This window comes from Arvicanthis niloticus, chromosome 2 (genome assembly GCF_011762505.2).
Source record: "Arvicanthis niloticus isolate mArvNil1 chromosome 2, mArvNil1.pat.X, whole genome shotgun sequence".
Taxonomy (NCBI): domain Eukaryota; kingdom Metazoa; phylum Chordata; class Mammalia; order Rodentia; family Muridae; genus Arvicanthis; species Arvicanthis niloticus.
In genome coordinates this window covers 45,210,575-45,223,511 of record NC_047659.1, presented here as the reverse complement: position 1 = coordinate 45,223,511, position 12,937 = coordinate 45,210,575, and the positions used below count along the sequence as shown (strand labels likewise).

Below are 12,937 nucleotides of genomic sequence, written 5' to 3'. Positions count from 1 at the left end.
CTGTGTATTCTGCAATATACAATTCTCAGAACAAGTTTTAGTATCAAGAAAAAAAAATTTCCTACCCCCAGGGGGCTGACATTTTTTTTTAAAGATGATGGTTCTGAAGACGTTTTTTTCCCCGCTTGTTAAAATTGGTTGTAGTATTTACATTTCAGATTTTATCCCCTTAGCCTACTTCCTCCCACCACCCAGAAACCTATCCCATCCCCCTCCTCATGCTTCTATGAGGCAGTGACCACACCTACCCCCCTCACTATCCCCTCCCCGCCCTCACATCCCCCCCCCCACTGTGTGTTCATTCATTCATTTTTCATTCATTTTTTTTATGGGACAGGGCCATCCTCCCCTACATATACCTCTGGAGTCTTGGGTCCCTCCCTATGTGTTCCCAGGCTGGTGGTTTAGACCCTGGGGGGCTCTGGTTGTTTGGTATTGTTGCTTTCCACCTGGGGTCAATAACAGATTAGGTGGCTGTACATGGGGTGAATACCCAGGTGGAAAGGTCTCCTGATGGCCCCTCCTTCAGTTTCTGTTCCATGTTTTGTTTCCCTATTTGCTCCCTTGAGCATTTTTATTTCTCATTCTAAGTAGAACTGAGGCATCCCCTCTTGGTCGTCCTTCTTCATGAGCTTCATGTGGTCTGTGGGTTGAGTCTTCGCTAATCCAAGCTTTTGGGCTAACATCCGTGGAGATATGTTTGTGTAACTATCTTCTTTTGGGGTTTTTGGAAGATTACTTTCTTGCTTTTTCTAGGTTGTAGTTTCCCTCCTTGTGTTGGAGTTTTCCACCAATTATTCTTTGAAGTGCTGGATTTGTGTTGAGATACTGTGTAAATTTGGATTTGTCATGGAATATTTTGGTTTCTCCATCAATAATGATTGACAGTTTTGCTGGGTATAGTAGTCTGGGCTGGCATTTGTGTTCTCTTAGGGTCTGTATGATATCGGTCCAGGATCTTCTGGCTTTTTTGGTCTCTGGTGAGAAGTCTGGTGTAATTCTTATAGGTCTGCCTTTATATGTTACTTTGCCTTTTTCCCTTACTGCTTTTAGTATTTTTTCTTTGTTTTGTACATTTGATGTTTTGACTATTATATGGTGGGAAGTATTTCTTTTCTGGTCTAAACTATTTGGAGTTCTGTAAGCTTCTTGTATATTTATGGACATCTCTTTCTTTAGGTTAGGGAAGTTTTCCTCTATAATTTTGTTGAGGATATTTACTGGTCCTTTTAGTTGGGAGTCTTCCCCCTCATCTATACCTATTATCCTTAGGTTTGGCCTTCTCATTGTGTCTTGGATTTCTTGTATATTTTGGGTTAGTAGCTTTTTGTATTTTGCATTTTCTTTGACAGTTGTGTCAATGTTTTCCATGGTATCTTCTGCACATGAGATTCTCTCTTCCATCTCTTGTATTCTGTTGGTGATACTTGTGTCTATGACTCCTGATCTTTTTTTTAGGTTTTCTATCTCCAGGGTATTGTCCCTTTGTGATTTCTTTATTGTTTCTACTTCCATTTTTAGATCCTGCATGGTTCTGTGTAATTCCTTTTCCCGTTTGGTTGCATTTTCTTGAAATTCCTTAAGGGATTTTTGTGTTTCCTCTTTAAGGGTTTCTATCTGTCTACCAGTGCTCTCCTTAAGTTCTTTGAGAGTGTTATTTATGTCTTTCTTAAAGCCCTCTATCATCATCATGAGAAGTGATTTTAATTCTGATTCCTGCTTTTCTGGTGTGATGGGGTGTTCAGGGCTTGCTCTGATGGGGGAGCTGGGTTCTGATGATGCCATGTAACTTTGGTTTCTGTTGCTTACATTCTTGCTCTTGCCTTTTGCCATCTGGTTAACTCTAGTGCTGCCTGTACTTGCTGTCTCTGACTGAAGCCTGTCTTTCTAATTATCTAGCTTGTGTCTGATCTCCTAGGGGTCCAGATGTCTCTGTGATCTTTTCCAGCTGCACTGATTACAGTGGTACCTCTAGGATGCCTCAGGATATGGTGCCTCCAAGGTAGTAGTCCAGCTAGGTGTCTGCTGTTCTGGGTGCAGTGTCTCCTCTAGAATATCTCAGGATATGTTGTCTGAAGCTCTGAGTTCATTTGTTCCTCTGTGGATCTGGATTGAGTGGACCTTCCAGTATGTCTCAGGTGGAATCCGGGGTCCACACAACAGCAGATCTGGCAGAGGTCTGATCTAGGCCTCAGATCTGAGAACTAGTTTCTAAGACACTGTCCAAGTTAGAGCGCCTGAAATCCCTGCCTCCTCTGGGTTCTTGGAGGTTGGGGGCAGAGCTGCCACCCAAGATCTGCTCAGTGCTCTGGCCTAGACCGGAAGGAACCAGTGTTCCAGGCCGGGAGTGACTTCCTGGGTCCTTTTGGTTCCCAGTTACTCCCTGTTTAGGGCGGGCCCTGCTGTCTGCTTACCTAAGATACTGCCTGAGTTCGAGTGCCTGGGATCCCTGCTTCCTCTGGGTTCTTGGATGTTGGGGGCAGAGCTGCCACCCAAAATCTGTCTCTGCCCCTAAATTACTGTTGACTTGTAATGATATAGATTAATTTTGTGTTGATATGATTTGTTTTCTTTTATGTCATTTAAAAAAACCGACTATATCTAAACAGCTTACCTGTTTATGTGTATTTATGAAACATCTGTATGTTACAATTTTAAACTTATTTTTTAGGTACATTGGATCCTGGTACATTAGTGTTTCTTGGTTTTTCTTTGGCCACACGTGAATATTTTCCAGAAGATCTGCTAAAGAAACTGTTTAACATTGAGTTCCTAGCCAGATTAGATTCCCAACTTGAAAGTATGTATCTATATTTTATTTTTAGAATTTAATATATGCACTTTATATGCAAGTATCAGTTGTGCCCATAATGAAGCATTTAAAGGTTAATAACATTATTTCCTGTTAATAAAAGCATTTTTTTTATTGACTAGGGGATAGATTAATAGTAGAATGCTTGCTTAGCATTTGTTAAACTCTGAATTTCATCTCCAGGACTTGGAGGGTAGGGATATACGTGTGTGAAATATATGTGGCTATAATTATAAATATGTAAAACACATAATAGGTATAGAACACACACACACACACACACACACACACACACACACATATATTATAATTTTAGCATTTGGGAGGCTGAGGTAAGAGGTTGGCTAAGACTTTTTTATTTATTTTTATTTTTTTATTTTTTCATTTTTTTGGTTTTTTGAGATAGGGTTTCTCTGTGTAGCCCTGGCTGTCCTGGAACTCATTTTGTAGACCAGGCTGGCCTCGAACTCAGAAATCCGCCTGCCTCTGCCTCCCAAGTGCTGGGATTAAAGGCGGGCGCCACCACCGCCCGGCTGGCTAAGACTTTAAACTAACCAGGCCAGCCAGGGCCTTGTATTGAGATCCTGTACTTTAAAAAATTATGAATATTATAGAAACTTTGGACAACACATTAAACAACATCAAAGTTTGATAATATCCCTAATTCTACCTCCAAGTGAAACTGCTACCATTGGGCTGGTGCCTGCCTTTCCTTCTTTTCATTTTGTGTGGAGAGGATTGAGCCCAGGGTGTTCTGCATGCTGAACAAACCGCCACTGAGCTAACCCCACACACTTGGAGTATTTCCTTTGGTCTCATATAAATACTCATATATCAAAGTGTTTTTAAATGGTTGGAGATCTTAAATTGCTTTTTAAAAAAAAAAAAAGAATTATTTATTTTATGTATATATGAGTACACTGTAGCTGTCTTCAGACATACCAGAGGAGGGCATTAGATCTTATAATAGATGGGTTATGAACCACCATGTGGTTGCTAGGAATTGAACTCACGACCTCTGGAAGAGCAGTCAGTGCTCTTAACCACTGAAGCACCTCTCCAGCCTTTAAATTGCTTTTAAATGTTGCTGATTTCATTAAACTATATTATGAACAACTTTTCTTGTCATAAAATATTTTTGATGTCATATTTTTACTAGATTCATATCATACCATTATATTGCTCTAGAAGAACTTTATTATCTGAAACTAGGACCCCCTTTTGTAAAAAGGCAGTGCTGTGGATTGAACCCAGGGCCTATGTGTGCACTGCAGGCATGTCACTTTAGTTACATCCTGGGACCCTTATTTCTTGTTTTATAGGTTGTTTCTCATTCATTACAAATAATGAATGCTACACAAGAACCATGGATTGTTTCCTTAGGATACATTCCAAAATATGGAATATCATAAAGGAAAGCAATGAAAATTCATGGCAGCAGTTTTTAAAATGTAGCTTTAAAATTTACAAAGTATAGAAATTGGTCTTAAGCATGTTACCAAACATATGAACTTAAAAACATGAAGCATTTGTGTACTAGTGGAGTGACTTTCTCATGTAAGAAAGTGTCAACCGAGAGTAGGGATCCTGATATGAAGAAGTGACTTGTTTCTGCTGGGTCTGGACTCTCTGAATCCTTTAGTAATGTCTTCTTAATTTCAGTTTTACCTTCTAGTCTGAGTACAAGGATCCAGTTTCGCCTTATGGAGTTAAATAGATCAGTCTGCTTGGAGTGCCCCGAGCTGCAGGTTCCCTGGTTTCATGACCGCTTTTGCCAGCGACAGTTTAACAGAGGTTTGAGTTTTCTTTTGATAAGAGAGTACAGTTAATTCCAGAACATATTATTAGGTAATATTATTATCACTGTAAAGTCTAAATATGTCTAGAGTTTCCAAGAGGGCCTATGGCTTGTAAAATACTTTTGTAAGTGGAATTCATTTTGCAGGAGTTTAGCTGGGACACTGGAGTGAGCCCTTGAATAAGCACTTGTCTCCTGTTGAATTTGGTGTTCCTCCACATGGCTTGCACTGTGTTTATGTACTTCTTGTGTGTGCCTGTGGTTGCCCACACGGGCGTGTGTGTGGCAACCTTCTAAGGCAGAGGGCAACCTTCTAAGGTTGGTTCTCTCCTTCACCTTTATCCAGACTCTGGGGATCAAACTCAGGTCTCCAGGACTGGGAGGCAAGCACTCAGATGAACTTGCTGAGCTACTTGCCAGCCCTGGGGCTCTGTGTAAAAATGTCCGTTTCTCACTTTGTCACATTAGGATGCCTTTTAATTTTTTTTCAATTTTCCTAAGATACCGGTGTTATGAACAGAGCGCAACAACAGATCTGTAAGATGTTAGCAGAGGTCCTGGGAGGACACCAATGTGTGAAGCCTTCGGTTCTTTCATCGTATTACCACACAGTGGGTGAGTCACCTGCAGACATCGGGTCCTTTCCTAGCAAACTCACTTTAATGGAGTCCTTAATTAGCAGGAACTTTAGAAAGGCTTACACTTGCTTGTAAAGATTTACATGTGTAATAAGCATTTTACCTGCATGGAAGTGCACTAAGTGTAGCCGTAATACTCACATAGGCCAGAAGAGGGAGCCATATCCTGTGGAACTGGAGTTACTGATGGTGATGAGCCACATTGGGTGCTGGAGACCCAACCCAGGTCCTCTGCAGTGGCCCTAAGTGTTCTTCATCACGGAGCCATCTCTCAAGCCCCAGGTTTATCATTTCTTTTCAAATTTTTAATCATGAAAAAATTTCAAAGACAAAAAAAAAAAATTACCAGGTTCACGCCTATGGCCCAGCTTTGATAACCATCAATATTTCTGTTTTTCAGGAAAAAAAAAAAAAAAGTTAGTCTTCACTAGAGCTAAGTAAAGCCCAGATGCAGATTCACTAGGCATTTCTGAATCTTCAGAAGATTCTGTCCTACCTGGACATGGCACATGCCTGTAATCCCAACTGCTCAGGAGGTTTATATGAACCTGGGTAAGAGAGCAAGACCCTGTCTCAAAAACAAAGAAAGAAAGAAAACTAAACCACACAGAAGGACTCTGGGAAGCGTATAGGACTTTGCTGCTTTTCTCCAGCTATTCCCATAACCCTGGTTTTCCTGTTTGGAGGGGTTGCTGTGTCTTATAAGGTATACCCATGGGAGTCTATCACTTCCTAAAGGATCCCCTCTTAGCACTGTCATACTAGTGATTAACTTCCACTGTGTACATTTTGTATAAGACCATCTTTCCTAGTTTGTTTTGTTGTTGCTGGTGGTTTTGTTTTTTTTGGAGACAGGGTTTCTCTGTGTAGCCCTGGCCATCCTAGAACTCACAATGTAGACTCTCTATTGCTGTAATAAACACCGTGACTGAAAGCAACTTGAGAAGGTTTATTTCATCTTATAGTTTGTATTCTATCATCCAGGAAAGGTAGGGCAGGAGCTCAAGGCAGGAACATGGAGGCAGGAACTGATGCAGAGTCCATGGAGGATAGGAGGAGGCTTTGAAACCTCAAAGGCTGCCCTCAGTGATGCACTTCTTCCAACAAGGCATCCTCAACCTCAAACAGTGCACCTGGGAGCCTGAGAATATGGGAGCATCTCATTCAAACCACTACATTGCACTGAATATATAAGTGTATGAGTATGTGAGTATGTATGTGAATATATGAGTATGTGAGTATATGAGTATGTGAGTGAGTATATGAATTAGTATGTATGTGAATATATGAGTATGTGAGTATATGAGTATGTGAGTATATGAGTATGTATGTGAGTATGTGAGTATATGAGTATGTATGTGAGTATATGAGTATGTGAGTATGTATGTGAATATATGAGTATGTGAGTATATGAGTATGTGAGTATATGAGTATGTGAGTATGTATGTGAATATATGAGTATGTGAGTATATGAGTATGTGAGTATATGAGTGAGTATATGAGTATGTGAATATATGAGTATATATGTGAGTATATGAGTATATGAGTATGTGAGTATATGAGTATGTGAGTATATGAGTATGTGAGTATGTATGTGAGTATATGAGTATGTGAGAATATGAGTATGTATGTGAGTATATGAGTATATGAGTAGTGCTGAAATATGGCATAGGTTATAGTCCAGTTGCAAGTGAGGCAGGAAGATGACTTGAGCCCTGGGATTCTTGACCAGCTAAGCAACATAGCAGGCCCCCATTCTCAAAAACAAAAAGGTAGAATAATTTTAATTTCATAATACTATATAGCATTAATGGTTGTTTCTTATATATGTTATGATTTATTTGTTCAAGTTGGGATTCAAACATTGTATTTGGTTAATTTACCTTTTTTTCCCCCTTTAGTTCTATTTTTCTTTTTTCTCCCTCTTAAAATTTATTGAAACATATTTTCCTCATCTAGACTCTTCTGACTGTACATTGTGGTATTAACATTCTCATGTTATATTTACCTTCCTAGCAAACCAGCAATTAGAGGTGGATGCCTAATGAGTTCTAGCTTTGATTTGTCTTCGCCACACTGTCTCACAGATGGCTATTTCTTACTGCTCTGTACTGAAAGTCACCACGCCTCAGGAGGTTTATAATGTTCTTCAGACTGATTCATCTGTTAGTTCCCCTGTGAACGTTTGCCCTGCTAGCGTTAGTGGCTATTACCTGTAGCGCCTTGCCTAATCTGGGCTTCACAAGGGATGCCAGCATAGCATGTTTCTACATGTACCACTCCTTCCGCATCCATTGTTCCATATTGTCTAAGAAAAACATTTCTGGGTCAGCGTACCTCCTGTATACACGCAGTTCATTTAGGAAGGCTTGTTCTTGCTTTTACTGGTTTTCAGATGGGCTGTCTTAGCATCCTCTGAACATGACCAAGAAACTTAAAAGATCTTAAAGTAAAACTTGTTGTTGTTGTTGAGACAGTCTGGCTGTCTGCAGCCCAGCTACTCCTGATTCACCATTCTTCTCCCTTAGCGTCCTAGGTTGGTGAGACGACAGGCATGTGTCACATGCCTGGCTTAAAGCAAAACTCTTTGATAGGATTTGAATTGGGTCAGTTCTAAGGGTAGCCAGCTGTGTGCCATAGTTTAATACTTGCTTAATATTTATTGATATTCTAAGAAAAGTACCACTGGATAATACCTTATAAAATACGTTGGATAATCAGGGAGCTATATTGCTCTTTGAAATACATGTGTGTATATACATATTCACGTAAATATTAAACTTTTGGCTGTTAGAATTTGTCTAATTTATACCATTGATTCTTCTTTCTTTTTTAAATAAGATTTTGAATGCATTTTGGATAAACGAAAAAAGCCTCTGCCTTATGAAAGCCATAGCATAACTCCCAGAAAATCCCTGGGAATACGGTGGGATTCAAGGGCTGAGCTGAGGCTTCCGCCAGAAGCTGAGAGGTAATTTAGTTTATGATCATTTTGAACCACTATATTTGGCATTATACTATAGCCTCTTTTGTTAAGGGTTGGTGATAGCACCTGCTATTCAGACATCCCGTACCATCTGCCTCTACACTTTTGCTGTCTACCTTTGTAACTTTCCTTCAGCTGTCACTGGCCAGCAGTCTGTTAACTAAGTGATGGCCTGGTTGCCCTTATCCAGGACGACAGGGTTTTCTTCTTTGTATCCATCCCCTTCTCTTCTGTGAGAGCGCTCAGCCACTTCTGCATTGCCGCTCTATCCGCACACCCTGTTAGATCATGGCTATGCTGCTTTGACTTCATGGGTAAATTTTTATTTATTTATTTATTTATTTATTTATTTATTTTAATTTATCATTCCATTCATTTATATCTCAAATGATATTCCCCTTTCCAGTTTCCCCTCCACAGCCCCTTTCCATCTGCCCTCCCCCTCCTTTGCCTCTGTGAGGGTACTTACCCACCCACCCACCCTCTCCTGCTCCACTGCTCCAGCACCCCCCTATGCTAGGACATCAAACCTCCACAGGACCATTGATGTCAGATAAGGCCATCCTCGGCTACATATGTATCAGGAGCCAGGGATCCCTCCGTGTACATTCCTTGGTTGGTGGTCTAGTCCCTGAAGTTCTGAGTGGTTCAGTCAGCCAGCCAACATTGTTCTTCCCATGGGGTTGCAATCCCCCTCTGCTTCTCTAGTCTTTCCCCCCAGCTCCACCACTGGGGTTCCCGAGTTCAGTCTGCTGGTTGGCTGCTAGCATCCACATCTGCATTGCTCAGTTGCTGCCAGAACCTCCCAGGGAACCGCCACACCAGGTTCCTGTCGTCAGGTGCCTCTTGGCAACGGCAACAGAGTTGCTGTTCAGTGTCTGTACATGGGATGGATCCCTGGGTGGAGCAGTCCTATGGGTAAGTTCTTTATGGAAGAAGCTATTTCATAGTTGTGTGTTGGGCAGAGAAACCCATGAGAGTTAGATGTTTTACTATAATTTCTATAAATAAAAAGGTTTGGTAGTTAGTTACTAATTTCTTCAGTAGAAGAAGTAATCTGGAGCTGGGTGTAGTAGATGCCTGCCATCCCAGCACTTGGGGACTAGAAGCAAGTAGTTCAAGATCAGTAGTTCAAGACTAGCTTGTATTAATCGCTTTTCTGTTGCTGTGACAAGACATCACGGGCAAGGCTACTTAGGGAAGGCTTATTGTTCCAGAGGGGTTGGAGTCCATTGGTGTCAAGACAGGGGAGCATGGCAGCAGGCGGGCATGGTGACTGGAGCAGCTGAGAGCTCACATCTTGAACCACAGGCAAGACGCAGAGTGAGCAAACTGGGAATAGCACGCTGCGGCATTTGAAACCTCAAAGCCCAGCCTTAGTGACATACCTCCTTTGCAACATCATGCCTCTCCAAGCCTCTCCAAATAGAGCCACCAAACAGGGACCAAGTATTCAAATTGGAGAAATGGGAGGGGGTTGTAGTAATTCAAACCACTTTGCTGGGCTACTTGATGCTGTGTCACGGAGAACAAGCAAAATAAAAACCTTGGTATTGTATTGATTTATAGTCATTTACCTGTTGTTAGTTTATACAGATATATTCTTTTTTTTCCTGAAAGGCTTATGGCTGCTGGTTACTTAAATTCTCATTTTGATTTTGGAAGTAAATATTTTTTTATTTTTTGTAGGATTGCTATAGAATTTTTGGATGTAAGAGCCTTTTGTTCAAACATTCCTCACTTAAAAGGGAAATCTGCTGTGAAAAAGCGGCATTTGGAAATCTTGGGCTATCGTGTTATTCAGGTATGAAACAGTCACATAATTTAGCCAATAAAAAGGCGTGTTGGGGCGGTATGGCCTGGCGCATCTGTAATCCCAGATGTGTGGGCAGAGATAGGTGGATCACTGGGACTTGCTCCACCAGCCTAGCTCTGGGCTCAGTGAGAGACAGTGTCTCAAGGGAATAAGGCAGGGGATGATGGTTGCCCTGCACACATGGGCACATGCATCTGCTCCCATGTACATAACACACCCACCGTTTGTAAAGACATGGTGCACAGGTCTATAATCCCAGCACTTGGAAATCTGAGGCAGAAGGATCTCAAGTTTGAGGCTAGCCTGTGTCACATAGGGAGTTCAAGGCTAGGATTGATTACCTAGTGAGACCTTGTCTCAAACAATGAAGAGCTGGTGACAGTGGCTCATATTTGAGAGGCAGAGGCAGGTGGATCTCTGAGTTTGAGGCTAGCTTTTTCTATATATTGTGTTCCAGGCCAGCCAGGGATACACAATGAGACCTTGTCTCAAAAAAAAAAAAAAAAAAAAAATTACGTAAAATAATTTTACTGGTTTGCATATTTATTTTTTGCATGTTAGGCATTATGGACAGGGTTTAAAAGGAAAAGGCTAGAGCAGCATACATAGGATGTGTAGTGGGAGATGCCTTCTGCTGATGTTATGGAATGGGGGAGACGGGAGCTGTGCAGCAGAACACGTTTTCTAGGCAGCAGGACCGCCCCACTTGGCTTCTGAGAACTGAGAGGCTGTGCTTCTCTCCAGCCTTGCTGGTAATTTGTGTAGCTGCTCTATTTATTTTTAGAGATTTATTTTAAAATTCATTTTGTGTGTGGGTATCTGAGTGTGAGTGTGTGCATGTGAGTGCCAGCCTGTGGGGGTGGAGGAGTTGAGTCCCTCAGAAGCTGGAGTTACAGGTGGTTGTGAGCCTTCTGACATGGGTGCTGGGGACCTAACTCAGATCCTCTGCAAGGGCAGTGTGTGATCTTAACTGCCGAGCTATCTCTCCAGCCTACATCTATATTATTGAACTTTATGTATAAAATCACTTGATTTTAAAGAAACATTCAATATAAAAAATGTTTTAAAAGCTATTTCTACATTATTGTATCATTTAAATCCTTTATCATCTTATGTGATTTCTTCAAAATCTGCTACCAAGGGTATAGAGAAGCGTTTTTTAAGTGAGTTGAAGTGGCAACATTTCAGCTTTTGTTACAAGAAGGCATAAAGTTAACAGAAGTAATTCCATTACTGTTTGGGGAGCGACTCACTGACTGTGTAAACAGGCTAGCCTCTTAAGCATTAAAGCATGACAGCCTAAGAAATGACATAGCACATTTTTTTTCCATGCTTACATAGCGCCTACCTTCCCAGGCATGCGCACACAGTATGCACAGCTTCCACAAATCAGAGCCCAATAGAAATACTCAAAACGCCATGCCAGCCAAGGGTCTGTGATGAAAGCTGTGGTTTTCTTCTTTCCCTTTTAAAAGTTTTAATTATTTTATTTTTATTTTTTATGAGTGAGTGTTCTGCCTATTTATAGGTCTGTGCATCATATGTGTGCCTGGGGGCCAGGGAGGTCAGATCAAGTACTGCTTATAATTAGCTGGGAGGTTAAGGAAATACTGAGGCTGGTTTCTTGGGTGGTTGGTTTGTTTGTTGTTTTGCTTTAAATGCTATTTTATATATATGGTTATCTGCCTGTGTGTGTCTGTATACCACATGCCTGTCTGGTGCCTTAAGAGGCCAGAAGACAGCACTGGATCCCCTGGAGCTGGAGTTATAGACAGCTATGAGCCACCATGTGGGTGCAGGGAATCAAACCCAGGTACGCTGGAAGAGCAGCAGTGATTTTTAACCTCTAAGTCATCTCTCTATTCCCATCTGTCTCTCCCATTTTTTTTTTTTAAGTGGGAGTTGAGACATGGTAGCATGCTATAGCCATGCTGGTCTGGAACTCACTGTGGTTCAGCCCAGTCTGGCCTTCAACTTTTGGCACTTTTCCTGGCTCAGTTTCTGGTAATACAACTGAGTGCTGGCAATACAGCTGTGGACCACGCCTGCTTTCTTGCCTATCTGGGGGTGGTGAGTCAGAACGCTAATCAGTAACGTGGTTTTATTTATAACATTTTTGGAGACTGAGAAGCTCCAGATCTAGGGCCTAGCAGACGTGGTGTCTTTGGTGTCGTGTTCCCAGACCTAGACGGTGCCTTCTTCCTGTGTCCAACTTTCTTTAATGTTTTAGCACACACATAAAAAAGTCAACAACCATAAATACTCCTAAGAAACAAATCCTGTACACACTCTTAGCTCAGATCCTCAGAGACTAATCAGATTATTTTATGTTACAGCTGTGTTTCCATTTATAAATCTCTGAAACTGTGTTGGAAAATCTTATATATCCCTTCACTAACTCAGTAGGGAGCTCCATCTGATGGTGGGAAATCAAATTAAAAGCACCTTTAGAAGCAACCTTTAGTTGTTTTAAAACTTCATTCAAATGAATTACTTACTTTGCAGGTCCCTTACTTTGAATGGAACTCTATGGCAATGTCAACAAAGGATGCACGGATGGACTACCTGAGAGAACATATATTTGGAGCAGGCAAATCATGACTGTAGTTTTCATTTAAAATGACTGTGGTGGGCTGGAGAGGAGGCTCAGAGGGAAAAAGCACTGGCTGCTTTGCAGAGATCCTAAGTTCAATTCCCAGCACCCACATGGTAGCTCAGAACCATCTATAATGTGATCTGGGACCCTCTTCTGGCCTGCAGTTATACATGCAGGCAGAACACTGAATATATAATAAATAAGTCTTTTTTAAAAATAAAATGACTATGGCACACCACATATGTATTTACTTATGATGCTTAACTCAATTAAAAACTGCTAAGGGCATAT

At 41.2% G+C, this 12,937-nt stretch overlaps 1 protein-coding gene across 11 annotated transcripts in view; it reads left to right on the top strand.

Annotated features, from left to right (window-relative positions):
* Fastkd1 (FAST kinase domains 1) overlaps window positions 1–12,884 on the top strand; it is a 29,601-nt gene extending 16,717 nt beyond the window's left edge. For 2 of the 11 annotated variants that reach the window (XM_034496229.2, XM_076928873.1), the window contains 6 exons: window positions 2,672–2,800; window positions 4,475–4,606; window positions 5,112–5,225; window positions 8,090–8,219; window positions 9,924–10,038; window positions 12,556–12,884. In XM_034496229.2, coding sequence (XP_034352120.1) covers window positions 2,672–2,800; window positions 4,475–4,606; window positions 5,112–5,225; window positions 8,090–8,219; window positions 9,924–10,038; window positions 12,556–12,651 — 716 coding nt within the window. In that variant the 3' untranslated portion in view covers window positions 12,652–12,884. Of the gene's footprint in view, window positions 1–2,671; window positions 2,801–4,474; window positions 4,607–5,111; window positions 5,226–5,393; window positions 5,532–8,089; window positions 8,220–8,942; window positions 9,153–9,409; window positions 9,558–9,923; window positions 10,039–12,555 lie in introns of those variants that run through there. The other 9 variants (XM_076928869.1, XM_076928868.1, XM_076928867.1 and 6 more) reach the window with 9 other exon arrangements.
* Window positions 12,885–12,937: the final 53 nt, after the last annotated feature.